This window comes from Macaca fascicularis, chromosome 4 (genome assembly GCF_037993035.2).
Source record: "Macaca fascicularis isolate 582-1 chromosome 4, T2T-MFA8v1.1".
Taxonomy (NCBI): Eukaryota; Metazoa; Chordata; class Mammalia; order Primates; family Cercopithecidae; genus Macaca; species Macaca fascicularis.
In genome coordinates, this window is record NC_088378.1 from 12598379 (window position 1) to 12620528 (window position 22150).

Here is a 22150-nt window from a genome sequence, read left to right on the forward strand (position 1 = left end):
GTATTTTTAGTAGAGATGGGGTTTCTCCCTGTTTATCAGGCTGGTCTCGAACTCCCTACCTCAGGTGATCCACTCACCTCGGCCTCCCAAAGTGCTGGGATTATAGGCATGAGCCACCGTGTCTGGCCTGGTTTTGTATATTTAGTAGACACAGGGTTTCCCCATGTTGGCCAGGCTGGTCTCAAACTCCTAACCTCAAGTGATCCGCCTGCCTTGGCCTCCCAAAGTGCTGGATAGGCATGAACCACCATGCCCAACCTCTTGCCTCAATGTTGATGACTGTTGACTGATCACAGTGGTGATTACTGAAGGTTAGGATGACTGTGACAATTTCTTAAAATAAGACAATGAACTTTGCTGTACAACGGACTCTTCCTTTTACAAAAGATTTCTTTGTAGCAAGTGATGCTGTTTGATAGCATCTACTCACAGCAGAACTTCTTTTGAAATTGGAGTCACTCCTCTCAACCCCTGCCACTTTAACAGCTAAGTTTATGTAATAGTCTAAATCCTTTGTTATCATTTCAACAGTGTTCACACCATCTTCACCAGGAGTAGATTCCATCTCAAGAAACCACTTTCTTTGTCATCCATAAGAAGCAACTCTTTATCAGTTCAAGTTTGATCATGAGATTGCAGCAATTCAGCCATATCTTCAGGTTCCACTTCTAATTCTAGTTCTCTCGCTATTTCCACCACATCTGCAGTTACTTCCTCTTGAACCTCTCCAAGTCATCCATGAGGCTTGGAATCCTCTTCTTCCAAACTCCTATTAATGTTGATATTTTGACCTCCTCCCCATGAAGCACTAATGTTCTTCATGGTGTGTAGAATGATGAATCCTTTCCAGAAAGTTTTCAATTAACTTAGCCCAGATCCATCAAAGGAATCACTATATGTGGCAGCTATGGCCTTCCAAAATGTATTTCTTAAATAATTAGACTTGAAAGTCAAAATTACTTCTTAATCCATCAGCTGCAGAATGGATGTTGTGTTAACAGTCATGAAAACAACATTCATCTCTTTGTATAGTTCCACCAGAGCTCTTGGGTGACCAAGTGCATTGTCAATGAGCAGTAATCTTTTGAAAGAAGTCTATTTTTTCTGAGCAGTAGCTATTAAAGGGGGCTTAAAATACATAGTAAACCATGCTATAAAAAGATGTGCTGTCATCCAGGCTTTGTTGTTCCATTTTTAGGGCACAGGCAGAGTGGATTTAGCATCATTCTTAAGGGCTCTAGGATTTTCAAAATGGTAAATGAGCATTGGCTCCAACTTAAAGTCACCAGCTGCATTAGCCCCTAGCAAGAGAGTCGGTCTATCCTTTTGAAGCTTTGAAGCCAAGCATTGACTTCCCTCTAGCTATGCAAGTCACAGAGGGCATCTTCTTCTGATTCATCTGCATTGAAAATCTGTTGTTTAGTGTAGCCACCTTCATGAATGATCTTAACTAGATCTTGCTGCAGCTTCTACATCAGCACTTGCTGTTTCACCATGAACTTTCGTTATCGAGATGGCTTCTTTCCTTAAACCTCGTGAACCAACCTCTGCTAGTTTCCGATTTTTCTTCTGCAACTTCCTCACCTCTCTCAATCTTCGTGTAATGGAGGAGAGTCAGGGCCTTGCTCTGTGTTAGGCTTTGGCTTAAGGAAGCATTGTGGCTGGTCTGATCTTCTATCTAGACCACTCAGACTTTCCCCAAATCAACAATAATGCTTTTTTACTTTCTTATCGTTTGTGTGTTCACTGGAGTAGCACTTTTTATTTCCTTCAAGAAATTTTCCTTTTCATTCACAACTTGGCTAACTGGCTCAAGAGGCCTAGCTTCTGTCTTGACTTTTGACATGCCTTCCCCACTATGCATAATCATTTCTAGCTTTAGCTTTTATATGAGAGATGTACAACTCTTCCTTTCACTTGAGCACAGAGGCCACTGTAGTGTTATTAATTGACCTAATTTTAATATTGTTGTATCTCAGGGAATAGGAAAGCCTGAGGAGAGAAAGAAAGATGGGGGAACAGCCAGTGGTGGAGCAGTCAGAACACACAAAATGCATCAATTAAGTCCACCGTCTTATAAGGGTGTGGTTCGTGGCACCCCAAAGCAATTACAACAGTAACATGGAAGATCACTGATCCCAGATCACCATACCAGATATAATAATAATGAAAAAGTGTGACATATTGTGACAGTTACCAAAATGTGACACAGAGACATGAAGTGAGCACATGCTGTTGGAAAAATATCACCAACAAACTTGCTTGATGCAGAGTTGCCACAAATCTTCAATTTGTAAACAAAACAAAAGTATCTTCAGAATTTATGCAGTAAAATGAAGCACAATAAAATGAAGGGTGCCCGTAGTCTATCTGTGTGCCCAGAAAGAAGAGAAAAACATGGATATTGGTATGTACTAAGCAATCTTGTTTTCTTTTTTTTTTTTTTTTTTTGAGACGGAGTCTCGCTCTGTCGCCCAGGCTGGAGTGCAGTGGCGCGATCTTGGCTCACTGCAAGCTCCGCCTCCCAGGTTCACGCCATTCTCCTGCCTCAGCCTCCCGAGTAGCTGGGACTACAGGCGCCCACAACCGCGCCCGGCTAATTTTTTGTATTTTTAGTAGAGACGGGGTTTCACCGTGGTCTCGATCTCCTGACCTTGTGATCCGCCCGCCTCGGCCTCCCAAAGCGCTGGGATTACAGGCGTGAGCCACCGCGCCCGGCGTGCAATCTTATTTTCAAAATGAGGTGAACTGAGCTTACTTTTGGCAGCCTTATTGTGTTAGTGGGACAAAAGTCAGAGACCAGGGCCATCCATGGATGGGAACCTATTTAACTGCCTGTCTCCCCAATTTTGGATAAAGTCCTGAGTAGATTTCATCCTGAAGTCCTGAAGGACTGCACTTAGGAATTAGCATAAAGCAGAAATAAGCCAGCCCTCTCATGGACTTCAGCCAGATTTTCAGCTGAATACTTAGAAAACCTCAAGCCCTGAGCTTGGATTTTTTTTTTTTTTTTTTTTTTTTTTGAGATGGAGTCTCACTTTGTCACCCAGGCTGGAGTGCAATGGCACGATCTCAGCTCCCTGCAACCTCCACCCCCTGGGTTCAAGCGATTCTCCTGCCTCAGCCTCCTGAGTAGCTGGGATTGCAGGCACCTGCCACCGCGCTCAGCTAATTTGTATATTTTTAGTAGAGATGGGGTTTCACCATCTTGGCCAGGCTGGTCTTGAACTCTTGACCTTGTGATCCACCCGCCTCAGCCTCTCAAAGTGCTGGGATTACAGGCGTGAGCCAGTGTGCCCGGCCAGATTTTTTTCTATATGTATTTTTTTTCAATGGTAAAATCCAGGATGTACAAAGATAACCAGGCATATGAGGAGCCAAGACACTGTGAATGAGAACAAACAAAAACAACAGACAATAAAATTAGGAACTCCAGATATTTGAATTATGAGCCCATATTTTAAACAACTAGACTTACATATTCAAAGAGCTTTTTTTTAAAAAAAAAATGGACTTGGAACTATGCTTCAGAAGAGATCTAGAGATAACAAAAAGAGACATCTCAACCTTGAAAAAGAATCAGCGGAAATTCTAGAGCTACAAAGTGTAGTAACCAAAATTAAGGGCTCAAGGAATGAGCTTAAGAGCAGATTAAACACAGCTAAGGAGAATCACAGTGGATCAGAAAAACTATCCAAAATGAATCATGGAGAAGTAATAAAGAAATATACAAAATAAAGGATAAAAGGAGAGTATGACATTTAACCTAGTTCGTTTAAAGTATCAGAAGGAGAAGAGAAAGGAATGGAGCAGAGGCAATATACATACGTAGATGTACTTGATATTGTCTGACATTTATGGAGAAAAATACTGACAACACGCTAGTCATCATCCCTACATGGGAAAAATTGCTAAAATTAAGACATGCTATAAATGGGAGCACATTGACCTGGGCTGTGTCATGGATTTTGACTGGTTTTGTTTAAAGTACAGTCACCCCTCTGTATCCATGGGTAATTGGTTCCAGGACCTTCCACAGACACCAAATCTGCAGATCCTAAAGTCCCTGATATAAAATGGAGTAGTATTTGCATATAACCCATGCACATCCTCCCGTATTTTTTGTTTGTTTCTGAGACAAGGTCTCAGACGACCAGGCTCGAGTGCAATGGTGGTGATCTCAGTTCACTGCAAACTCAGACTCCCAGGCTCAAGCGATCCTCCCACCTCAGCCTCCTGAGTAGCTGCAACCACAGGCACATACCACCACACCTGGCTAACTTTGTGTATCTTTTGTAGAGATGGGGTTTCACTATGTTGCCCAAACTGGTCTCCAACTCCTGAGCTCAAGTGATCTACCCACCTCAGCTTCCCAAAGTGCTGGGATTACAGGCATGAGCCACTGGGCCTGGCTTCCTCCGCTATACTTTAATTATCTCCAGATTATTTATAATACCTAGTGCAATGTAAATGCTATGTAAATAGTTGTTATAATGTATTACTTGTTAATATTTGTGTTGGTTTTTGTGTTATATATATTTTTTAAATATTTTGATCGGCAGTTGGTTGGATCTGCAGATGTGGAACCCACAGATATGGAGAGCCAACTGAATTGTTTTTCTTGTTTATCTTTCCTATTTATTATTCTCTTTTTTATTTTTTACTTTTTTGAACTTTTCTTTTTAGAAATATGCTTACCCATGAATTTATTAAAAACCAAAATGTCATTATTTTAAATTAGTCCTATTCTTATTGGACCTGATTTTTTTTTGAGGGCGGGGGGGAGACTTCCTTCTTTGATTAATACATTTCATTCTTCTTTCTCATGTTTTTAAAGAAAAAAGTAATATTGCTATCTCTTCATGGCTTAAATTGAGAGAGATCTCTTTGGCAACAAATAACCTCTCCTTGTTTGAATGACTTTTTTTTGTTGTATATAACATAAAATTGACCATTTTAACTAATTCTAAGTGTACAGTTCAGAGGCATTAAGTACATTCATATCGTTGTACAGTGATCAACACTGTCTACCTCTAGAACTTTTTCCTCATCCTAAACTGAATGTATTAAACAACAATTCCACATTCGCCCAATGACGGTTGTCTTGAAAGGAGACAGATAACTCTATTGAGCTTTGTTTTCTTTATGTGAATGAGCATGTAATTGTTTTAGGGATATGAGGGGAAAGAATAGTTGCTAATATAATGGCAATTGCAGAACCTACTGCCAAAGGTATATAATTTGTAAAATAGCTGAATGGGCAAAATTCTGATTTTCAGTTGCCCTAGGCACTTCAGTGCACTTCTGATAATGATTTTCCTTGGGCATGTAGTTATTCTGATAGAAATCACATCCATGCATAAAGAGTGAGCTTAATTATACGTAACTACATACCTAATATGATGTTTTACATTGTTTTACATATACTTTCTGGTTTACACAAGATGAGACACTAAATCCTAACTGATCTTAAAAAAAGTAGTGTACCTTCAGAGCATGAGAGTCTTAATGTATGAGCTTTCCTTTTTACAAAAAGACACTGTATTTTGCCCTCCCCTCTCTCCCTTTCGGGGATTGTTTTCACTATTTGGTGATTCTACAGTCTCATCTGGTGCCTGCTGTGACTCCCAAGACAGACAAGTGCACAAAGGCTGATTTAGGGTCTTGGATTCCTCTTGAGAATGACATACTCAATTCATTTGTACTGAGCCCAATCATTTGAGCTCAAAATAATAAAAATAAAAGTCACTAAGATGGTTTGAATACTAATGTATGCCCCAGGCACTGTGCTAAATGCTTTGCATGTATTATTTTATTTAATCCTCACAATTCTGTCAGATAGGAATCAAATCCCCATTTTACAAATGAGAAAACTAAGGAACAGGAAGATGATGTAACTTGCCAGTGGCACCCAGTTGATAAGTAGCAACTGAGGAGTCAGATCCAGGCCTTCCAGAGCCCTCACTCCCAGCTTCTCTATTAACACGTGCTCCTGGTCTGTATTGGGCTCAATAGCAGGATTCTCTTGGAAGAGAAGCAAGTTTAAACCAACCCCACCCCACTCCCAGAAAAACCCACAGCACACTGGAACCCTCCGGCTTGTCTCAGCTAAGGCCAGGCACAGGGTCTGGAGGTAGAGGCTCTCCAGCCAGAGAAGGAAAATGGGAAGGGCGGAGGTTGCCTCCTCCTGGCCACCATTTGTTACCTGGTTGGTGAGAAGAGGTGGGAGGAAGGGGCACGGTCAGCACATTTCCAAAGGACTCGGGTCATTCTTGGTGTTCTTTGTCTCTGGTTTTGTGCCCATTGCCTAGGTCGCATAATCGCTGCATCCTTCTTAGAACTGCTCTCTATGTAGGGAACCACTTCTCCAGAACCTAACTCTCTGGATTTACTTGTACCTCCCACTTGTACCTCCCCACACCTCTATGCAAATTCTTCTTTCCTGAGCACAACTGATTTCAGCTGGTTGGTAGGACAGTGGTAGGCTTAAGTGAATGGACAAAGGTGAGAATGACTCTCCTCCTCCTCACGGTTTCCTAATTCTCCCAGGAATATCGCCTTATCAACATTTCTGAAAGAAGTTTCATGCAAAGGACTTCCCAAATGAGATAGACATTTCTGGGCAGGGAGGAGTAATGATGGATTCTGCCAGAAACTGAGGAGGCTCAGCCACCTGTGTCCTAGAGGTCGGTCAGGGTGACCCAGAAGCTTCCAGAGGGACTTTAGAGCAGCTCCTGGGCCAGTCGGTCTCTGCTTCTCCTGACTCCAGCAGGGCCAGAAACACTCTCCCAACATGTGCTCATGGTTTGCTGCTCCCAGAGTACAGTCATCCACAGGCAGCTTAAAACGAGCAGAGGTAACATTTCCTGGGAGTGTCCCTAACCCCAAATAATGTGTTTGCAGATCGTGTTCCTAATGTTCAGGAGTTAAATTCATGTTCAGAAACAAGTGCTTTACATTTGTAGGTGGCACTTTTATGAATAATATTGTGGACCTTGAGTCCCAAATTCTCCTCGTATCAAGAGGCAGTGCCCTGCCTCCAGTTTTTCTGGGGCTCTCATCTGCTCCTGCTCACTTAAGCCCTTCAGTATTTCCTACAGAGGTTAGCAATGTTGCACTTGAATAATTGTACCTTAAATTAAACTAAAAATAATTTCTGATAATTTTCATACTGACGCACAGTCTTTATTTCAAAATGGCGGTATAATCTTCAGCATGCCGTTATCAAATAGCTCCATTGACCAATACTGGCAGTTTGCAGTTGAGTCACGGGAAGGATTTATTAGGACATGTTTAAAGTGATGTCATAGAAATAAAAATATGGACAGAGACCTAAAGAGTACCAGCTGAGGCTGTGGCTAGAGATATTCTTTAACTCCCCACCACACTCTTGTCTTCTCTCTTACCCCTTTTTTACATCACTATTAAGGCAACACAGTGTACGTTGTCTGTGTCCTTAGCCTACTCTGAAAACACTGCCCCATTTGGTCAAGTTACCCAAAGCTACCACCTAGATCACACCGTGACAAGAAAGGTGTTTTCACACTAAACTAATCCAAAGGCAACCAGAATTGATTTATTTTTTAATTTTCTTTATTTCATTTTAATCATAGCCACTTGGAGCCAGTGACTATTTGGAACTATCAAAGAATTTTGATACAATATTTTTACGAAACATTCCGCAATTTACTCTGGCAAACAGGACTCAAGGTCGAAGATTCATAACTCTCATCGATAACTTTTATGATCTCAAGGTAAGGATGTAGTACATTTTCTTAAAACTAAACACTTTGTATTGTGGAGCCACATTGCCTGGGCTGGAATCCTGACTTAATGTATTTCTATCACTTATTTCACCTCTTTGTGCCTCCATTCCTTCATGTGTGAATTGGGGATGATAATATTATTTACTTCTGAGGGTTGTTGCGATGACTAAAAAGGCAAATCCATGTAAAGCATTTAAAACATTTGGCACAAACTGAATGCTGTATAAGCACTATCAGTGAAGCAGCAGTAGTACTATAGTAAAACTCCCATCACAAGACGCTCTGCTGTGTGAATGATTGCATCATTCTACCAAGCAGCTTATATGCTTCATCTATCCCATTCTGAAACACAATGTCTTGCATAGACTGAATGCTCAGTAAGTATTTGTTGCATGAATAAATGATTGCACTGATAGAATAATGCATGAGCAAGCCAGGTGTGATGGCTCATGCCTATCATCCCAGCACTTTGGGAGGCCAAGGGAGGATCGCTTGAGGCCAGGAGTTCAAGACCAGCCTGGACAGCATAGCAAAATCCTAGCTCTACAAAAAATAAGAAAATTAGCTGGGTGTGGCAGTGTGGGCCTGTCATCCTGCCTACTTGGGAGGCTGAGGTGGGAGGATTGCTTAAGCCCAGGAGTTCAAGGTTACAGTAGTGAGTCATATCATGCCACTGCACTCCAGCCTTCCAGCCTGGGTGACAGAGTGAGGCCCTATCTCTCAAAAAAAAAAAAAAAAAAAAAAAAAAAAAGAAGAAGAAGAAGTAGGAGAAAGAGAAGGAGGAGAAGGAGAAGGAGAAGGAGAAGAAAACAAATGAGTGGATGACTAGAGGACCCTTCTGAATACTGAAGCTCTCTCTCTCCCTATGACCCAGAAACCCCAGTAGCTAGCATTATTCCATCTTGTTGTTTGTTTGTTTTTAATCCATATGTTTTAGCGTGAATTGCCAAGCCATCGCCCATTCATCAAAGGCGCATAGCCTAGTGGTTCAAGAGTGGGCCCTGGGGTCAGGCTGTCTATCCTAGAGACCATCTTAATCTCTCTGAGCTTCAATTGCTTTTTCTAGAAAAAGCAGATAATAATGGTACTTTTGAAGTTGTTGTGAATATTAAATGAGCATGTAAAGCACAAAGAATGTTGTCTGGCATATGGTATGCTCTCAAAGGTGAGCTATTAATAGAATGTATCTGTAAATATAGATTCATAGCAAAAGTACATTTTGAAATTAGAATTAATTTAAATATTATTTTACCATTAGATACACTTTTTTCCTCCCTATTCTTTGCACAGAATTAGAGCAGTGATTCTAAATTGAAGGGACTTTGTGGGAAGGAGATAAGCCACAGAATCTGCTGGGAGGGAGAGGTGATAATTTAATATTTCATTTGCTAATTCATTCTGTAAACTTCATCATGCCAAACACTAGAAATTCAGTGGCAAGTGAAACTAGATGGTGCCTGCCTTCAAAGAGCTTAGATAGCCTAATACCGGAGAAAGGTGATTCAGATGTCCATGGAACTCAATGTAAAATCACCACTGTGGGATGACCTCTTAGAGAAGGAGGCATATGGTGCTGTGAAAGTCTAGCGGGGAGAGTGCACTGATCTATGGGGTGGGAAATCCTCTGAGGGCCACCTGTGGCAGAACCATCTGGCCTACTTAAAAATCCAGATTCCAGAGCTCACCCATCCCCACCCCAGCAAATGAGTACCAGGCATGGGGCCAGGAACTGCATGTTCTCATGTTTCTCAGGTGCTTCCTATAAACGCTGAGAAGAGCGAGGGCTAAACTCTATGCACAGAACGAAAGGGGTAACCAGCTTGGGGAGTTTGCAGCAACGGCTCCGGGGTGGGCCGAGTGTGAAAGGCAGCAAGTGTGGCTCTGACGCAGAAGCTGAGGGAAGGCCACCTAAGGGAGTGCTATCAAAAGCTGCTGTGTGTCCCTGTGGAGCCCACACACATGTGACCAGGGAATCTGGAGAGGCAGGAGGCTGAGGACGCAGAGCTGGGGGATGGAGGCCCATCAGCTGTGAGTGGTTTGCCTTCCACAGACTCGACTCTACACTAATGGTGGGGAGGGCAGGGGTGGAATGAAGGGCAGGGGCCTGGAGGCTGCTGTTTTTACAGGACTAGGCTTCAAGAAGAAAACGACGGAGGGGCATGATTAGGATGGCTCATAGTGGAGGATTGAGAGACTTGTTATTTTGATATTTCAGCTAGGAATGCCTTAGAGAAAGCTTATGGCCCCCATCCCTCAGTCCTACCCCCAACCCTACCTCACCCCCACCTTTTCACTTCTTAATTGAAGGAAAAAAGAATTTATCTGGCAATATGATGGAATACTCAAACTACCCTCCTAACATTCCCTTTAACTAAACCACACATTTAGAGATTACACTCTTTATTAAAGTGTAGTCAAAACCATTTTATTTCAGAAATTGGGAGCATTAAACAGACATTATTCTATAATGTATTCATGGAGATTTGTGAAAGAAGGATAGTCCCATGTAAATAATGAAAAAGTGTCTTTGATTAAAATAACTTATAAGAGGAGGTAGAAGGCCATTTGGATATGGAAAATCTAGTGTCAAATGTCAACACATGATTTTTAAGTACTGGTGTATTATTATTTAAATAATGATCTAAAAAGATAGTTATGAATCCTGAAGACAAATTCAGGGCTTTTAAAACATCAAAAAGAATATGTTTTGTATTTAAACTAGTGGATATAAAAGATATAAAAGCTGTCTCCAATATATGATCACATATGAACACTCACTCAAATACTTACATAATCAAGAGATATTAATGTAAATCTTCGTCTTTTTGAAGAAGGTCCTAGCAGGACGCTAATATCACTGGCCTAATTAGAATAGCAATGCACTGAACTTAGCAGTCTGCTGTGCAGCAAAAGGGTAACTAACCTCTTCACAGTGTCTCTGGGGAGCATCTTAGGTGCACAGACCAGCTCCAAACAGCCAGGTATAAATGTCAACATCACAGTGTAATCATCTTAGTCAGTATGTGGTGCTATACAAAATACCATAGACTGGGTAATTTATAAATAATAGGAATTTATTTCTTCCAGTTCTAGGAGGTCTGAGATCAAGGTGCCAGCAGGTTTGGGTGTTTGGTGAGGGTTACGCTCTGCTTCAGGATGATGCCTTGTTGCCGCCAGAGGGCACAAATGTTGTGTTCTTGCATGGTGGAAGGAATGGAAGGCAAAAAATGGTGAACTCCCTCCATCAAATCTTGTATAAGGGCACTGAATCCCATGGGTGAAAGCAGAGCCTCATGACTCAATCATATCCTAGAGGCCACACCTCTTAATCCTATTGCATTGTGGAGTAAGTTTCAGCATGAATTTTGGATGGGACAAAAACATTCAAACCAGAGCAGTAATGGAAAAAGCATTGGACTAAGAACTGAAGATCTGGGCTGACGTCTTGAACTGAGTCCTGTCCAGCCCTGAAGTCTCCCAATAAACCTTTGTGCCCTACTTCACAGGGTGGTAGGAGTTGTGTGGAAATATTCTGAAAAGTACTATGCAGTTTTAAAACACTGCTTTAAAGAGATAAACAATTAGGAAAAAAATATATGGACGTCTTAAAAGCAAAGATCCAAGCTTCTGTATGTGAAAAACAGATTTTTATTTTGTGAGATTTTTCTTACCTTCAACTTGTGAAATGTAAAGAGTAACACATTTACTCATTTTCTTCTATTTCAGGTGCGTGTAATTTGCTCTGCGTCGACTCCTATATCAAGCTTATTTTTACATCAACATCATGACAGTGAGTTGGAGCAAAGCAGAATACTGATGGATGATTTGGGGCTGAGCCAGGTAGGCGATATTAACATAATCTCTTTTTATTATAAAACAGCTTAATTGTTTTTGGTTTGATGCATGGCTACATTTTGAAGAAGAAATGCAGTGTATAGTTAACCATTGATTTGCTGCTTCTCCTGTAAGCCCGTGTAGCAAATTTATCATTCTCAATATCACTAAATATAGAAAATTATAAACTTAACAGTGGAGGGAATCTTAGTGGTCATATAGTTCAGTGCTCCATTTTGCATGTGATAAAAATGAAGCCTAGAGAGGTGGACTAAGGTGCCCACGGTCACACTGCTGAATAGTGGTAGGCCAGAGCTGGATGCCAAGCCACCTGCGTCTGGTTCTGGGCTTGCTCTGCTATACCATGCTGCCGTTTCTGGATATCTTTCTAAATGCTTGCTGGATTTGTAGAGTGCATGATACAGTATCCAAGCATGTGGGCTGGCTAGTCCAGGACCATGGAGTGCCTAGCAAGGTCCTGGGCTTGAAAAGAAATCCCTGATTAATCTCCCTACCTCCATTCTGCAAACATTTATGGAGTACCTGTGGGTGCCAGGCTCTGGGGACACTCTGTAGGGAACGAACAGATGCTAGCCCAGTTTTCCTGGAACTTGGAGTCTGGTGATTCACCCCAGGCCAACCAGAAGTGACTTTGCATTTTCTCCTTCTGTAAGAACGTTACGGGATGTGTTTCTTCTCACCTATCAACAATTGAAATATTAGTCAAAAGTTTACAACTATCAACACTCACCCCCTGAGGGGAGCCCAATTCTTCCAGCCCCACAGGCGAAAGACTGCCTGGAACAAGGAAACAATTCCTTATCAACCTGAGTAGAAATGAGGCATTTTCAGGAGTTTGGGAGAATGAGGCCTGTTTAGAAAGTGAACTTTCCAATATGATGACTTAAACCTATGTGTATGTCTTAGTCTGCTATAACAAAACACCATGAACTGGGTAGCTTACAGACAACAGAAATTTATTTCTAACAGTTCTGGAGGCTGGGAAGTCCAAGATCAGGGTGCCATCTGGTGAAGGCCCACTTCCTAGTTCATAAGCCTCTGTCTTTTCTGTATAAACCTCACACGGTGGAAGGGGTGAGGGATCTCTCTGGGGCATCTTTTATAAAGGCATTAATCTCATCATTAGGGCTCCACCCACAAGACCTAATCAACTCCCAAAGGCTCCGCCGCCAATACTATCACCTTATGGGTTAGGATTTCAACATATGAATTTTGGATGGACACAAACATTCAGACCATAGCAGTGTAGAAATAAATAGCTGCTTATAAATCTCTGTACTGGGATCATTTGAAATGTTGGTTCTCCAAGAGCAATATTTACATCCAAATACTGTCTTTGACAATTTGAAAGAATACACTTGAGGAGCTACATCAGCTCAGTTTCTAAAGTCCTTTACATCAGGCCCCCCAGCCACTGGGCCACAGACTGGTATTGGTTTGTGGCCTGTTAGGAACCAGGTCTCACAGCAGGAGGTGAGCAGTGGAGGAGCAAGCATTACCACCTGAGCTCCGCCTCCTGTCCCATCAGCGGCAGCATTAGATTCTCAGAGGACCGCCAACTCTGTTGTGAACTGCATGTGCAAGGGATCGAGGTTGCACGCTGTTTATGAGAATCTAATGCCTAAGATCTAAGGTAGAACAGTTTCATCCCGAAACCATCCCCCTGCCCCCGGTGCCTGGAAAAATTCTCTTACATGAAACTGGTGTCTGGTGCCAAAAGGTTGGTAAAGTTTACATCATTGGCTCTTAAAATTTTTTTCCCCTAGGCTGGTGCAATGGGTCATTCCTGTAATCCTAGTACTTTGGGAGGCCGAGGTGGGCAGACTGCTTTGAGCTCAGGAGTTTAAGACCAGCCTGGGCAACATGGTGAAACACCATTTCTACAAAAAATAAAAAATAAAAAATTAGCCAGGTGTGGTGGTACATACCTGTAATCTTAGCTACTGGGGAGGCTGAGGCAGGAAGATCACTTGAACCCAAAAGGCAGAGGTTGCAGTGAGCCAAGATGGCACCACTGCACTCCAGCCTGGGTGACGGAGTGAAACCCTGTCTCAAATTCCCCTAGGATCAAGACAAAGTAAGCTCAGCAGATGGAGCCAATCATATATGAAGAAATCAGGGAATGTGACCTCAGGGCCATGAAGGTTCACAATGAATCAGTGGAGAAGATGGACTTAGGAATCCAGAATTTTTCTCTGAAAAAGCATACTAGCAAACCTCTAAGGAAAGAGAAAAATTCCAAGCCCACTTAGTGGCCACGAGTCTGTGTTGGTGTCACTAGTCTGGGGTTACCAGCCTTACAGAGATGGGGTTACTAGCCTCACAGAGACAGGGCTTCCCAACTTGGTCCTAGATGGTGGGATCAATTGTCCCAGCAGCTGAAGACTAACAACAGCCCTGGCTTTCAGCCCTGGCTTTTAGATCTCAGGCACATTCTCCAGAACCCAGACCCACTGTTCATTCGCATTTGCGCTCCTTTAGTCATTGGTTGGATTGGAAAAGGCTCTCCAGAGGTTTGTCCTTAGGGCCTCCCCATTAGGCAATGGGACCCTGTCTGGAGGCCTACACCAGCCTCTTTCTAGCTTCTCGGAACTACCGTTTTTTTTTGTTTTGTTTTGTTTAACATTACTTATTTCTGATGTACACTTCTGGAGAAAGTTTTCCCTTTTAAGTTTTCTCTCTGATAATTTGATGTGTTTACTGCCTAGCAGTTTAAATTGGTTGACTCTCTAGTCTCATTTAAGGGATTGTATATGAAAAAAAAAGTTATTAAAAAAAGGCATAATCTAAACCGGTAAGCCTAAAAAGTTTTCTTAAACCTATGCTTAGGTTCTGTAGATTTTCATTTGTGATAGCTTTAATTTAATTTGTTTGTTTTATAACCAGGATTCAGCAGAAGGACTCTCCATGTTTACTGGAGAAGAGGAAATCTTTGCATTTCAGCGCACGATTTCCCGACTCACAGAAATGCAGACTGAACAGTACTGGAACGAAGGAGACAGAACCAAGAAGTAACTGTCACTTTCACATAAATAAAACTCTAGACAAATGGTTAACGCAGGCAGAACTCCTTATTGTGGGACTTGAAGGAATCATTTTCTCATCATTAATTATGCACTTTGTCCTCTGGACCATTTTAATCTAAAATTGCTGTCAAAGATCTAGTGGATTAGTAAGTTAAACACTTAACATTTTTAGGTCTACTTTTTCTTATTTGGCCTTATTTCTGTACCATGAAATTAAAATCATCATTCCTGAAGATGAATGTAAGACCAGACATTTTAGCTTCACATTAAACCACCTGAATGAACCTTGAATGCACAAGTAAATGCAAGATGTCTGGACGCCTTCAAGCTTTGGCTGCATGGTGGTGGCACGTTAGAAATCCATCTTTTATAACGGGAGAAATGCCTTATGTTTGAATTCAAAACAAAGACAGTTTTCCAATCTGATATAAACTAAAAGGGATAATATTTTAGAATATGGGCTTATATGTGTTTTTTTTTGTTTTTTTTTTTTTTTTTTTGGTTATGAATTATAGTAAATGTCCTAGGCCTTCAGATTTCTACATAATAAAAAAATATGTTTTTAATCCTGAGATCAAGCTTAGTAGGCAGGACTTGATCTCAAGTGGTCATAGAGTCTTCTAAAAAAAAAAATTGAGAATTATAATGAGATCAATTAAGGAGCAAGTGTCAAATTCCAGCCAACAGGCAGATCTGCAGGCAGAACTACCAACTCTGCAACCAGGAATGGGGACCAGTGAGAGAGTGTGGGCGGGGGGTGGGTGTCAGAGTTGTAGGCACTCCGTCAGCAGAGGAGACTTCCACTCACATGGGGCCGGCTGGACCCCAGTGGACAGCAGGCTCCTTCCCACTGTCCGTAGACACTTGCTCTCCTTGCAGCATGCTGCCCCCGCCCTTGCTGCCGACTCCGCCATGAGATGGACCTAATAGGAAATAGGAAAGAACGCCTGACAAGCCTGCTTCAAAGGAAATCTGATTTGTCCTTCACTGAGCTCATTTTTTGCATCTTTGAGTAAAACCTGGCTTTACTAACTATTGTCACAAAGTGGATCTTCGGCTGTGGATGAGTGTGAAAAAAAAAGAAAAAACATAAAATCCACAAAATCTAGTGAAAATTAAGCATTTAGGGGAAGGTAAGGCAGAGGTAAGTCAGTTCAATGATTACAGTGGTCAACATAAGTAAGCTCTTTGAACCTATTTGATTTATTATTTATTTATTTATTATTTATTTTTTATTTTTATATCTTGGCCACTCCAGCCATCTCCTGGCAGGTGTAGTGTGGCATGGCATGGCCCTATTTAATTTGTTAGTCAATAAGCCATCACAGTAGTCTCTTTTAGACATTAACCTAATTAAGGCAAGCAGATAGATGGATGAGTACCCAAGCCGAGAGAAGAGTTTATTTAAATCAAGCCTTCTGTCAACGAAATGTGGTTTAAAGATATTTTTATTGAAGTGAAACACAGTAATTTCAAAGAGGTTAAGTAATAGGGAAGAAAGATGGGAAATAACCACTTTGTGCCAGATTTAATGCTACATATTTACATTAGCTCAGTTAAAAAAAAATAGTCTTAGAAAGTGAATATTATAATCCCTGTTTAAAGATAAGAAAACTGAGGCTTGGGAAAGTTAAGTAGCTTGACCTGAGATTTACAGTTTACAACTACAAAACTCATGTACTATATTTTATACCACACTGTCTCTTACTATTTAAAAAAAAAAAGAGATTGTTTTAAAAATTGATTGATTTAACTCGGTGAATGAAGGTGAAGATAAATTTACAACAGAACCATTGATTTGAACTCAGTAAATATAAAATGTTTAACTTTATTATTTAGATGTTAGCTTTTTACTTTTCCCATTCCTTTGGTAATTATTCTGTACCTTAATTTTTTAAAAAATAATGTGAATGGATAGATAGATAGATAGATGGACAGTATGACCGATAGACAGAACTGTCCCTGAGTGTGAGTGTATGTATAAGAGTCCTCCTCTTCTACATACTTTTATAACTTTTATAACTGTTATGTTAAAAAGTTCATTTGAGGGCAGATATTGGGAATAAAGTTTCATTTTTCCATAGAAACAATCATGTAATGTTAGTTGGGGTGCTGTCCCAATGTGTAGGAGCCTATGTAATTCTCAGTGTAGCTTCCCTATAATGTCATTTTGGTACAAAAGAACTTAAACCCTGAGGGAAAAACTGTAGCTCAGTCTCCACCTAAGTAACTGGAGCATGTGTCCACTTCTGTGTCCCCAGTCTGCAATCTTCTTCCCCAGCTCCAGGGGCCTGGTGGGACTGGCTACAGTGGAAGAGGCTCTTTGAGCTGGGAGAGGGGTTTATGCAGAAAGTGGGGCTAGAAGGCTTTGGCTGGATCTCTGGAGGGGAGGAAGGAGTTCCATGGTGGCTGGAAATCTACAAAGTTTATTTCATAAAATAGCACGCAAGAAAAAAACCCAAGTCTTCAAGAATAGCCATCACTAGGAAACAGTGTGGTAGCTCTACTAAAAGAAAAGTAATGCCAACATGAAACGCAACCCCTAGATTGGAGAGCAACATTTCAATTTGTCTTTCTTCCAAGCCCTGCCCCTATTACATTCTCAGCATTCCAGTCTTTCTCCCTAGAAGTCTCTCAGCAAATGCTCTTTTTTTGAAATGCTTTAAATGTATACTTTGAGATGGAGGTTTGAGCTGAGTAGTGCTGTGGAAAGCTCCCATTCAATTCAAAACACAGACGGGGGATGTCTTTAGAGTCAGGAGAAAACACCATGTGCCAAGGATGCTCTCCAAACTGATCACTGGTTCCCAGACTTAACAGAGGTCAAGCGGAGAAAAAGGAAAGCTTTTCTTAGAGAAGAAAAAGAAAGCCGGGCGCGGTGGCTCAAGCCTGTAATCCCAGCACTTTGGGAGGCCGAGACGGGCGGATCACGAAGTCAGGGGATCGAGACCATCCTGGCTAACCCGGTGAAACCCCGTCTCTACTAAAAATACAAAAAAAAAACTAGCCGGGCGAGGTGGCGGGCGCCTGTAGTCCCAACTACTCGGGAGGCTGAGGCAGGAGAATGGCGTGAACCCGGGAGGCGGAGCTTGCAGTGAGCTGAGATCCGGCCACTGCACTCCAGCCTGGGCGGCAGAGCGAGACTCCGTCTCAAAAAAAAAAAAAAAAAGAAAAAGAAAAATCTTATCACTTCTCATATTTCCTTACGCAGTGTATGAGCTTATTTGCTGATATCACTAATCCTGAGATGAAAAACAGGATGGACTTAAGTAATTTTAACCTATTTCTGAGGCCGAAAAGACTGTAGCATTATTTTAATCAAATTTATGCCTTTTCAGTGGGACTTCAAAATTTAATAATAAGGCAATGCTTTTATCTTCTTAATGTATATATATTTCCTGTACTTACAAGTGTGCAAATAACATAATTTTAAAATTAGTTGGAATATTGAAAAAAATTAAAATTTCACTTGTAAGATAAGTGGATGTGCTTATATCCATTTATTTATTTAAGAAACACATCATGTTTTCTGTGTCCTGGACATGGTTCTATGTGCTTTATAAACTCTTTTGATCCATGTAACAGTCTTATGAGATAGGTGCCATTATAATCATTTGATAGACAGGGAAGCTGAGACACGGAACACAGCTAAAGCAGAATCCTGAATTGCTAAAATATACGCTGAAGTCAATAAAATTAGCGAAGTGCTAACATATTACATTTTCCATTTCATTGCCTCTGTCCTGAAAACAGTATTGCTGGTCCACGTAACTGGAACCTACACTTGATGGCTGCTTTATCTGAGATTAAAAACACGCAGAAGGATTGGGCGCCTGGGTCCCTGACATTTGGGTTCCTGTTCAGTTACGGGAATCTGTCTTGCAGCAAGTCTGTAAGTTACCTTTATTAGATTTACTAATCTCAAAAGACGTCACTTGCTGGTAGGAAAGGATTTTCTTTGGAAATGAGTTTATAACTTCTTATACAGTCAGAATTAAGATGAATGTTCCCTATTGGCATATAGCAGTTCATTTTTCTGGAATAGAAAATTACAAATGTTAAAATCTGCCCTCTTGTCGAGTGTCTACTGACTCAGTCCAGCAGCTCACTAGGACCCTCACATCTGTTACCCGCGCTGGTCACTCGGTCCAGTCAAACATGCCGGTCCGCCAGCCTTTCATCTGTGCTGCATGGAGCCATCAGTCTGTCTTGCCTGCTTGCCTAAGGGGCTTTCCGGATGTTGTGCTGAGAATTTTCCTATCTCAGGGCTGTACTTTCTGGGTTCCTGGTGGTTGATTGCTTGTCTCTAATGATGCAGTGGGAAGGGCTCGAGATCCAGCATTGGAAAATTCAGTTCTGCTCATTATTGTTTTGTGACCTCAACCAAGATAGTGCTCTGAGCCTCAGTTGTGTCATCTTATAAATGGGAATCATAATGCCCATTTCATAGAGTTACTATGAGGATTGTTGGTGAAGAGCGCTTTGCAAATGGCAAAGGATTAAACGATTAAACGAACATCAGTTGTCATTGATACTAATGATTATGATCATAAATCCTACTTTCTACTTTGTGTTATAGCCTTTTGAGGAACGCAAAACAGAAGACACATTCCAACCACTGGTTTCTAACAGAAGGGAAAAGATACTCATTAAATGGCTAGACATCAAGAGCACGTGGGTCTGGCTTAATGAGATGCTGGAGAAGGTTGTTAAATTCAAATCCATGTTTTCAGGATTAATACAGAAATTAATTGTTGTTTGGTGAACATCAAAGATTTCCCAGAAATAGGGCACCATCTTGTGGTCAGTAGGATAAACTGACAGGAAAAAAAAGTCCAGTGGTTCTCAATGCTACACATTCCTAGGCCTAGGTCCACCTCCAGGGTCAGGTGTGGTGAGTCAGATGTGTGGCCCCAGCATCAGCACTTGTTAATGTTCCTCGTAAGATTCTAAGGTGCAGCAGGGTTGATCACCGCCAATCAGGCAGGCCGTGGAGCTCTTGCCTATGACTACACAGCCGGTAAGCACAGACAGCCCTGCCTGCAGCTGGGTCCTGACTCTGGGCACCTGATGCAGAGACCACGGCACTTTCCAGGGAGTAGAGGCTGTTGCTGTGATTCCTGGAGCCCAGGTCATCAGCACACTGGCACACACAAAGGTACCTCCCAGAGCCCACCCCTCTCCTCCCTGGAGACCTGCGCTCCTCTGCCTTTCTTCTCCACCCACACTAATAACGTCAAAATAGGTAACCATGCAGCACTTCCTAGTTTACAAAGCACTTTAGGAGGCCAAGGCGGAAGGATCGTTTGCTCCTACCATATCCGTCGTCCACAGCAAATTCTGCTAGGAGATGTGATTATCCTACTACCCATGAGGAAACCGGGGCACTCGGGGGGGTAAGTGGTTTCGCAAGCATATCGAGTAAGCACATGTCTTTTGGATCCCAACCCTGTGCTCTGCAGCCCTCCTGGTAGTAGTAGTAATAGTAGCCCCCATTCTAAAGTCATCGTGGTCTTGAGGCTGGAACAGGAAAGATGTGGGTGTCGGGGCATGCACAGGGGTGTTGTTTTGCACAGCCCCATATGTGATAGCAAATAATTGGAATCACAGTGGCTGGCAAACTGAAATATTTAATCTTCACAATAATTCTGGGAAAGGAGATATTGTTCTTAGAGAAGGGGTTAGAGCTTGAAGAAAATAAGGAATTCCATTGTGGCTATCAAACATTTCAATCTCAGGACTCTCTCTCTCTCTGTCTATTCATTTATTTATTTACTTTGAGACCGTGGAGTGCAGTGGCACAATCATGGCTCACTGCAGCCTTGACTTCCCCGGCTCAAGTGATCCTCCCACCTCAGCCTCCCAAGTAGCTGGGACTACAGGTGTGCACCACCATGCTCAGCTAATTTTTAAATTTTTTTAAAAAACACAGATGGGCTCTGGCTATGTTGCCAGGGCTGGTCTCAAACTCCTGGGCTCAAGTGATCCTCCTGCCTCAGCCTCCCAAAGTGCTGGAATTATAAGCATGAACCACCACATCTGGCCCTACTTTCCACTTTCAAAATGCTTGCAGACCCCAAAGAGCTTTTATGTGGGTGGGATGTATAATCACCAGTATCAGAAATCAAACAGAGAAATTGTTAGATATTTAATTCATTTAAAAATAACAATAAGCATACAAAATATTACCTAAATAGCATTATGAAAAGTAACAGCATTTTCCAAAACAAGAAACAAGTTAGTGAGAAAAGTGGCATTGTTTTAAATTGTTGCCAATGTCTGGGTTAGTAAAATACAGCCAGATTCTCATACCTGCCTTTGCATTCAATCTGTTGGAATATCACACATCATGTAGCTCCTGAAAAAATCAACTGTGTGCATGTGGGAGAATGAGAGAGAAAGGTAAATAATGTCTTAGTGGTTTTATGGAAAATGACTTTCACCTCATGGACTCACCAAGAGTCACAGGTCCCTCAAGGGTCCCTGGACCACACTTGGACAAGGCTGAGTTTATTGCTAATGGGATGAAGGATTCCCATGTGCCCACTGGAGCCCACTGGTAAGAGCTGGTATTGGCAACTGGAGTGGAGAGAGGGTCCTAAGCATGGGAAGGGTGGGGCCAAGCTAGATGGGAATTTGAATATAGAAGAAGATGGTAGCCAGTCTACCCATTGAGACCTCCTAGCCACTGCCTCACTTCATCCTCATTGTTGCCTGCTGCTCTGAGCCCTAAGCACTTTGCCAGCCCAGCCCCAACCTTGCAACTCTCTTCTCTAGCTTCTCCTCCTGTGTCTCAGCTCTTCCATCTCTGAAAGCTTCTGGTTCCTTTTCCTTTTCTCACCATCTAAGTTCTTTCTTGGATCCACATAAAAATGCTAATTATAAAAAACAACACCCAATATTATACAAAGTCCTTTCACACATAACGTCTTTTTCACACTCTTTTCTTGATGTCCATAGCAACAAATACCAGCTGATGCCAGTTATTCTCAAGTGTGTCTTCCCATCCCTGAATCCACCAGTCTCCTGTTCTGTACTTCCAATTGCCTGCTGGATCTCTCCTCTCGAATGCTGCTTAAACTCAGTGTGTCTCAAATAGTACTCAACCCAATCCTCCACACTGAAATATCTTCTTGCAATGGTACACTTTTTGCAATGATACTGTCTCAGGCACTCACACAGCTGCAGTACTCTAATACTTTGCCACTGGCAGTCAACAAGAGCCAGTGATGTTGGGAACAGAAAAGAAAGGATAAACATTGGAATCATGTTACATGTTGCAGAAAGGGTCCAAGATAAGTATCAGTGCAGGGCAGGACTTGGAGAATGGTTAGTTATTGGAATGAATGGCAAACCCAACAATCTGAAGACAAGAGCAGGTTAAGCAAAGGTGATCCCAGGACTTTCAGCCTGTCCTGAGTGTTTCTACAGTGATGGGATCAGTTCTGGAGTCTCCCAGTCCTCATTATCCACCTGGGGGCTGGGGATAAGACTCCAGAGAGT

At 41.9% G+C, this 22150-nt stretch overlaps 1 protein-coding gene across 13 annotated transcripts in view; it reads left to right on the forward strand.

Moving 5' to 3' along the window:
- The window catches only part of AFG1L (AFG1 like ATPase), a 218242-nt gene extending 202566 nt beyond the window's left edge, over nucleotides 1–15676 (forward strand). For 6 of the 13 annotated variants that reach the window (XR_012433334.1, XM_065543205.2, XM_005551531.5 and 3 more), the window contains 4 exons: nucleotides 7614–7754; nucleotides 11493–11606; nucleotides 14508–14632; nucleotides 15527–15676. Coding sequence is in view for 8 of the 13 variants with exons in the window: in XM_065543205.2 (XP_065399277.1) it covers nucleotides 7614–7754; nucleotides 11493–11606; nucleotides 14508–14632; nucleotides 15527–15563 (417 nt within the window). In the remaining 5 variants the exon portion in view is untranslated. Of the gene's footprint in view, nucleotides 1–6549; nucleotides 6857–7613; nucleotides 7755–11492; nucleotides 11607–14507; nucleotides 14675–15526 lie in introns of those variants that run through there. The other 7 variants (XR_012433331.1, XR_012433333.1, XR_012433332.1 and 4 more) reach the window with 3 other exon arrangements.
- The last annotated feature ends 6474 nt before the right edge of the window (nucleotides 15677–22150 follow it).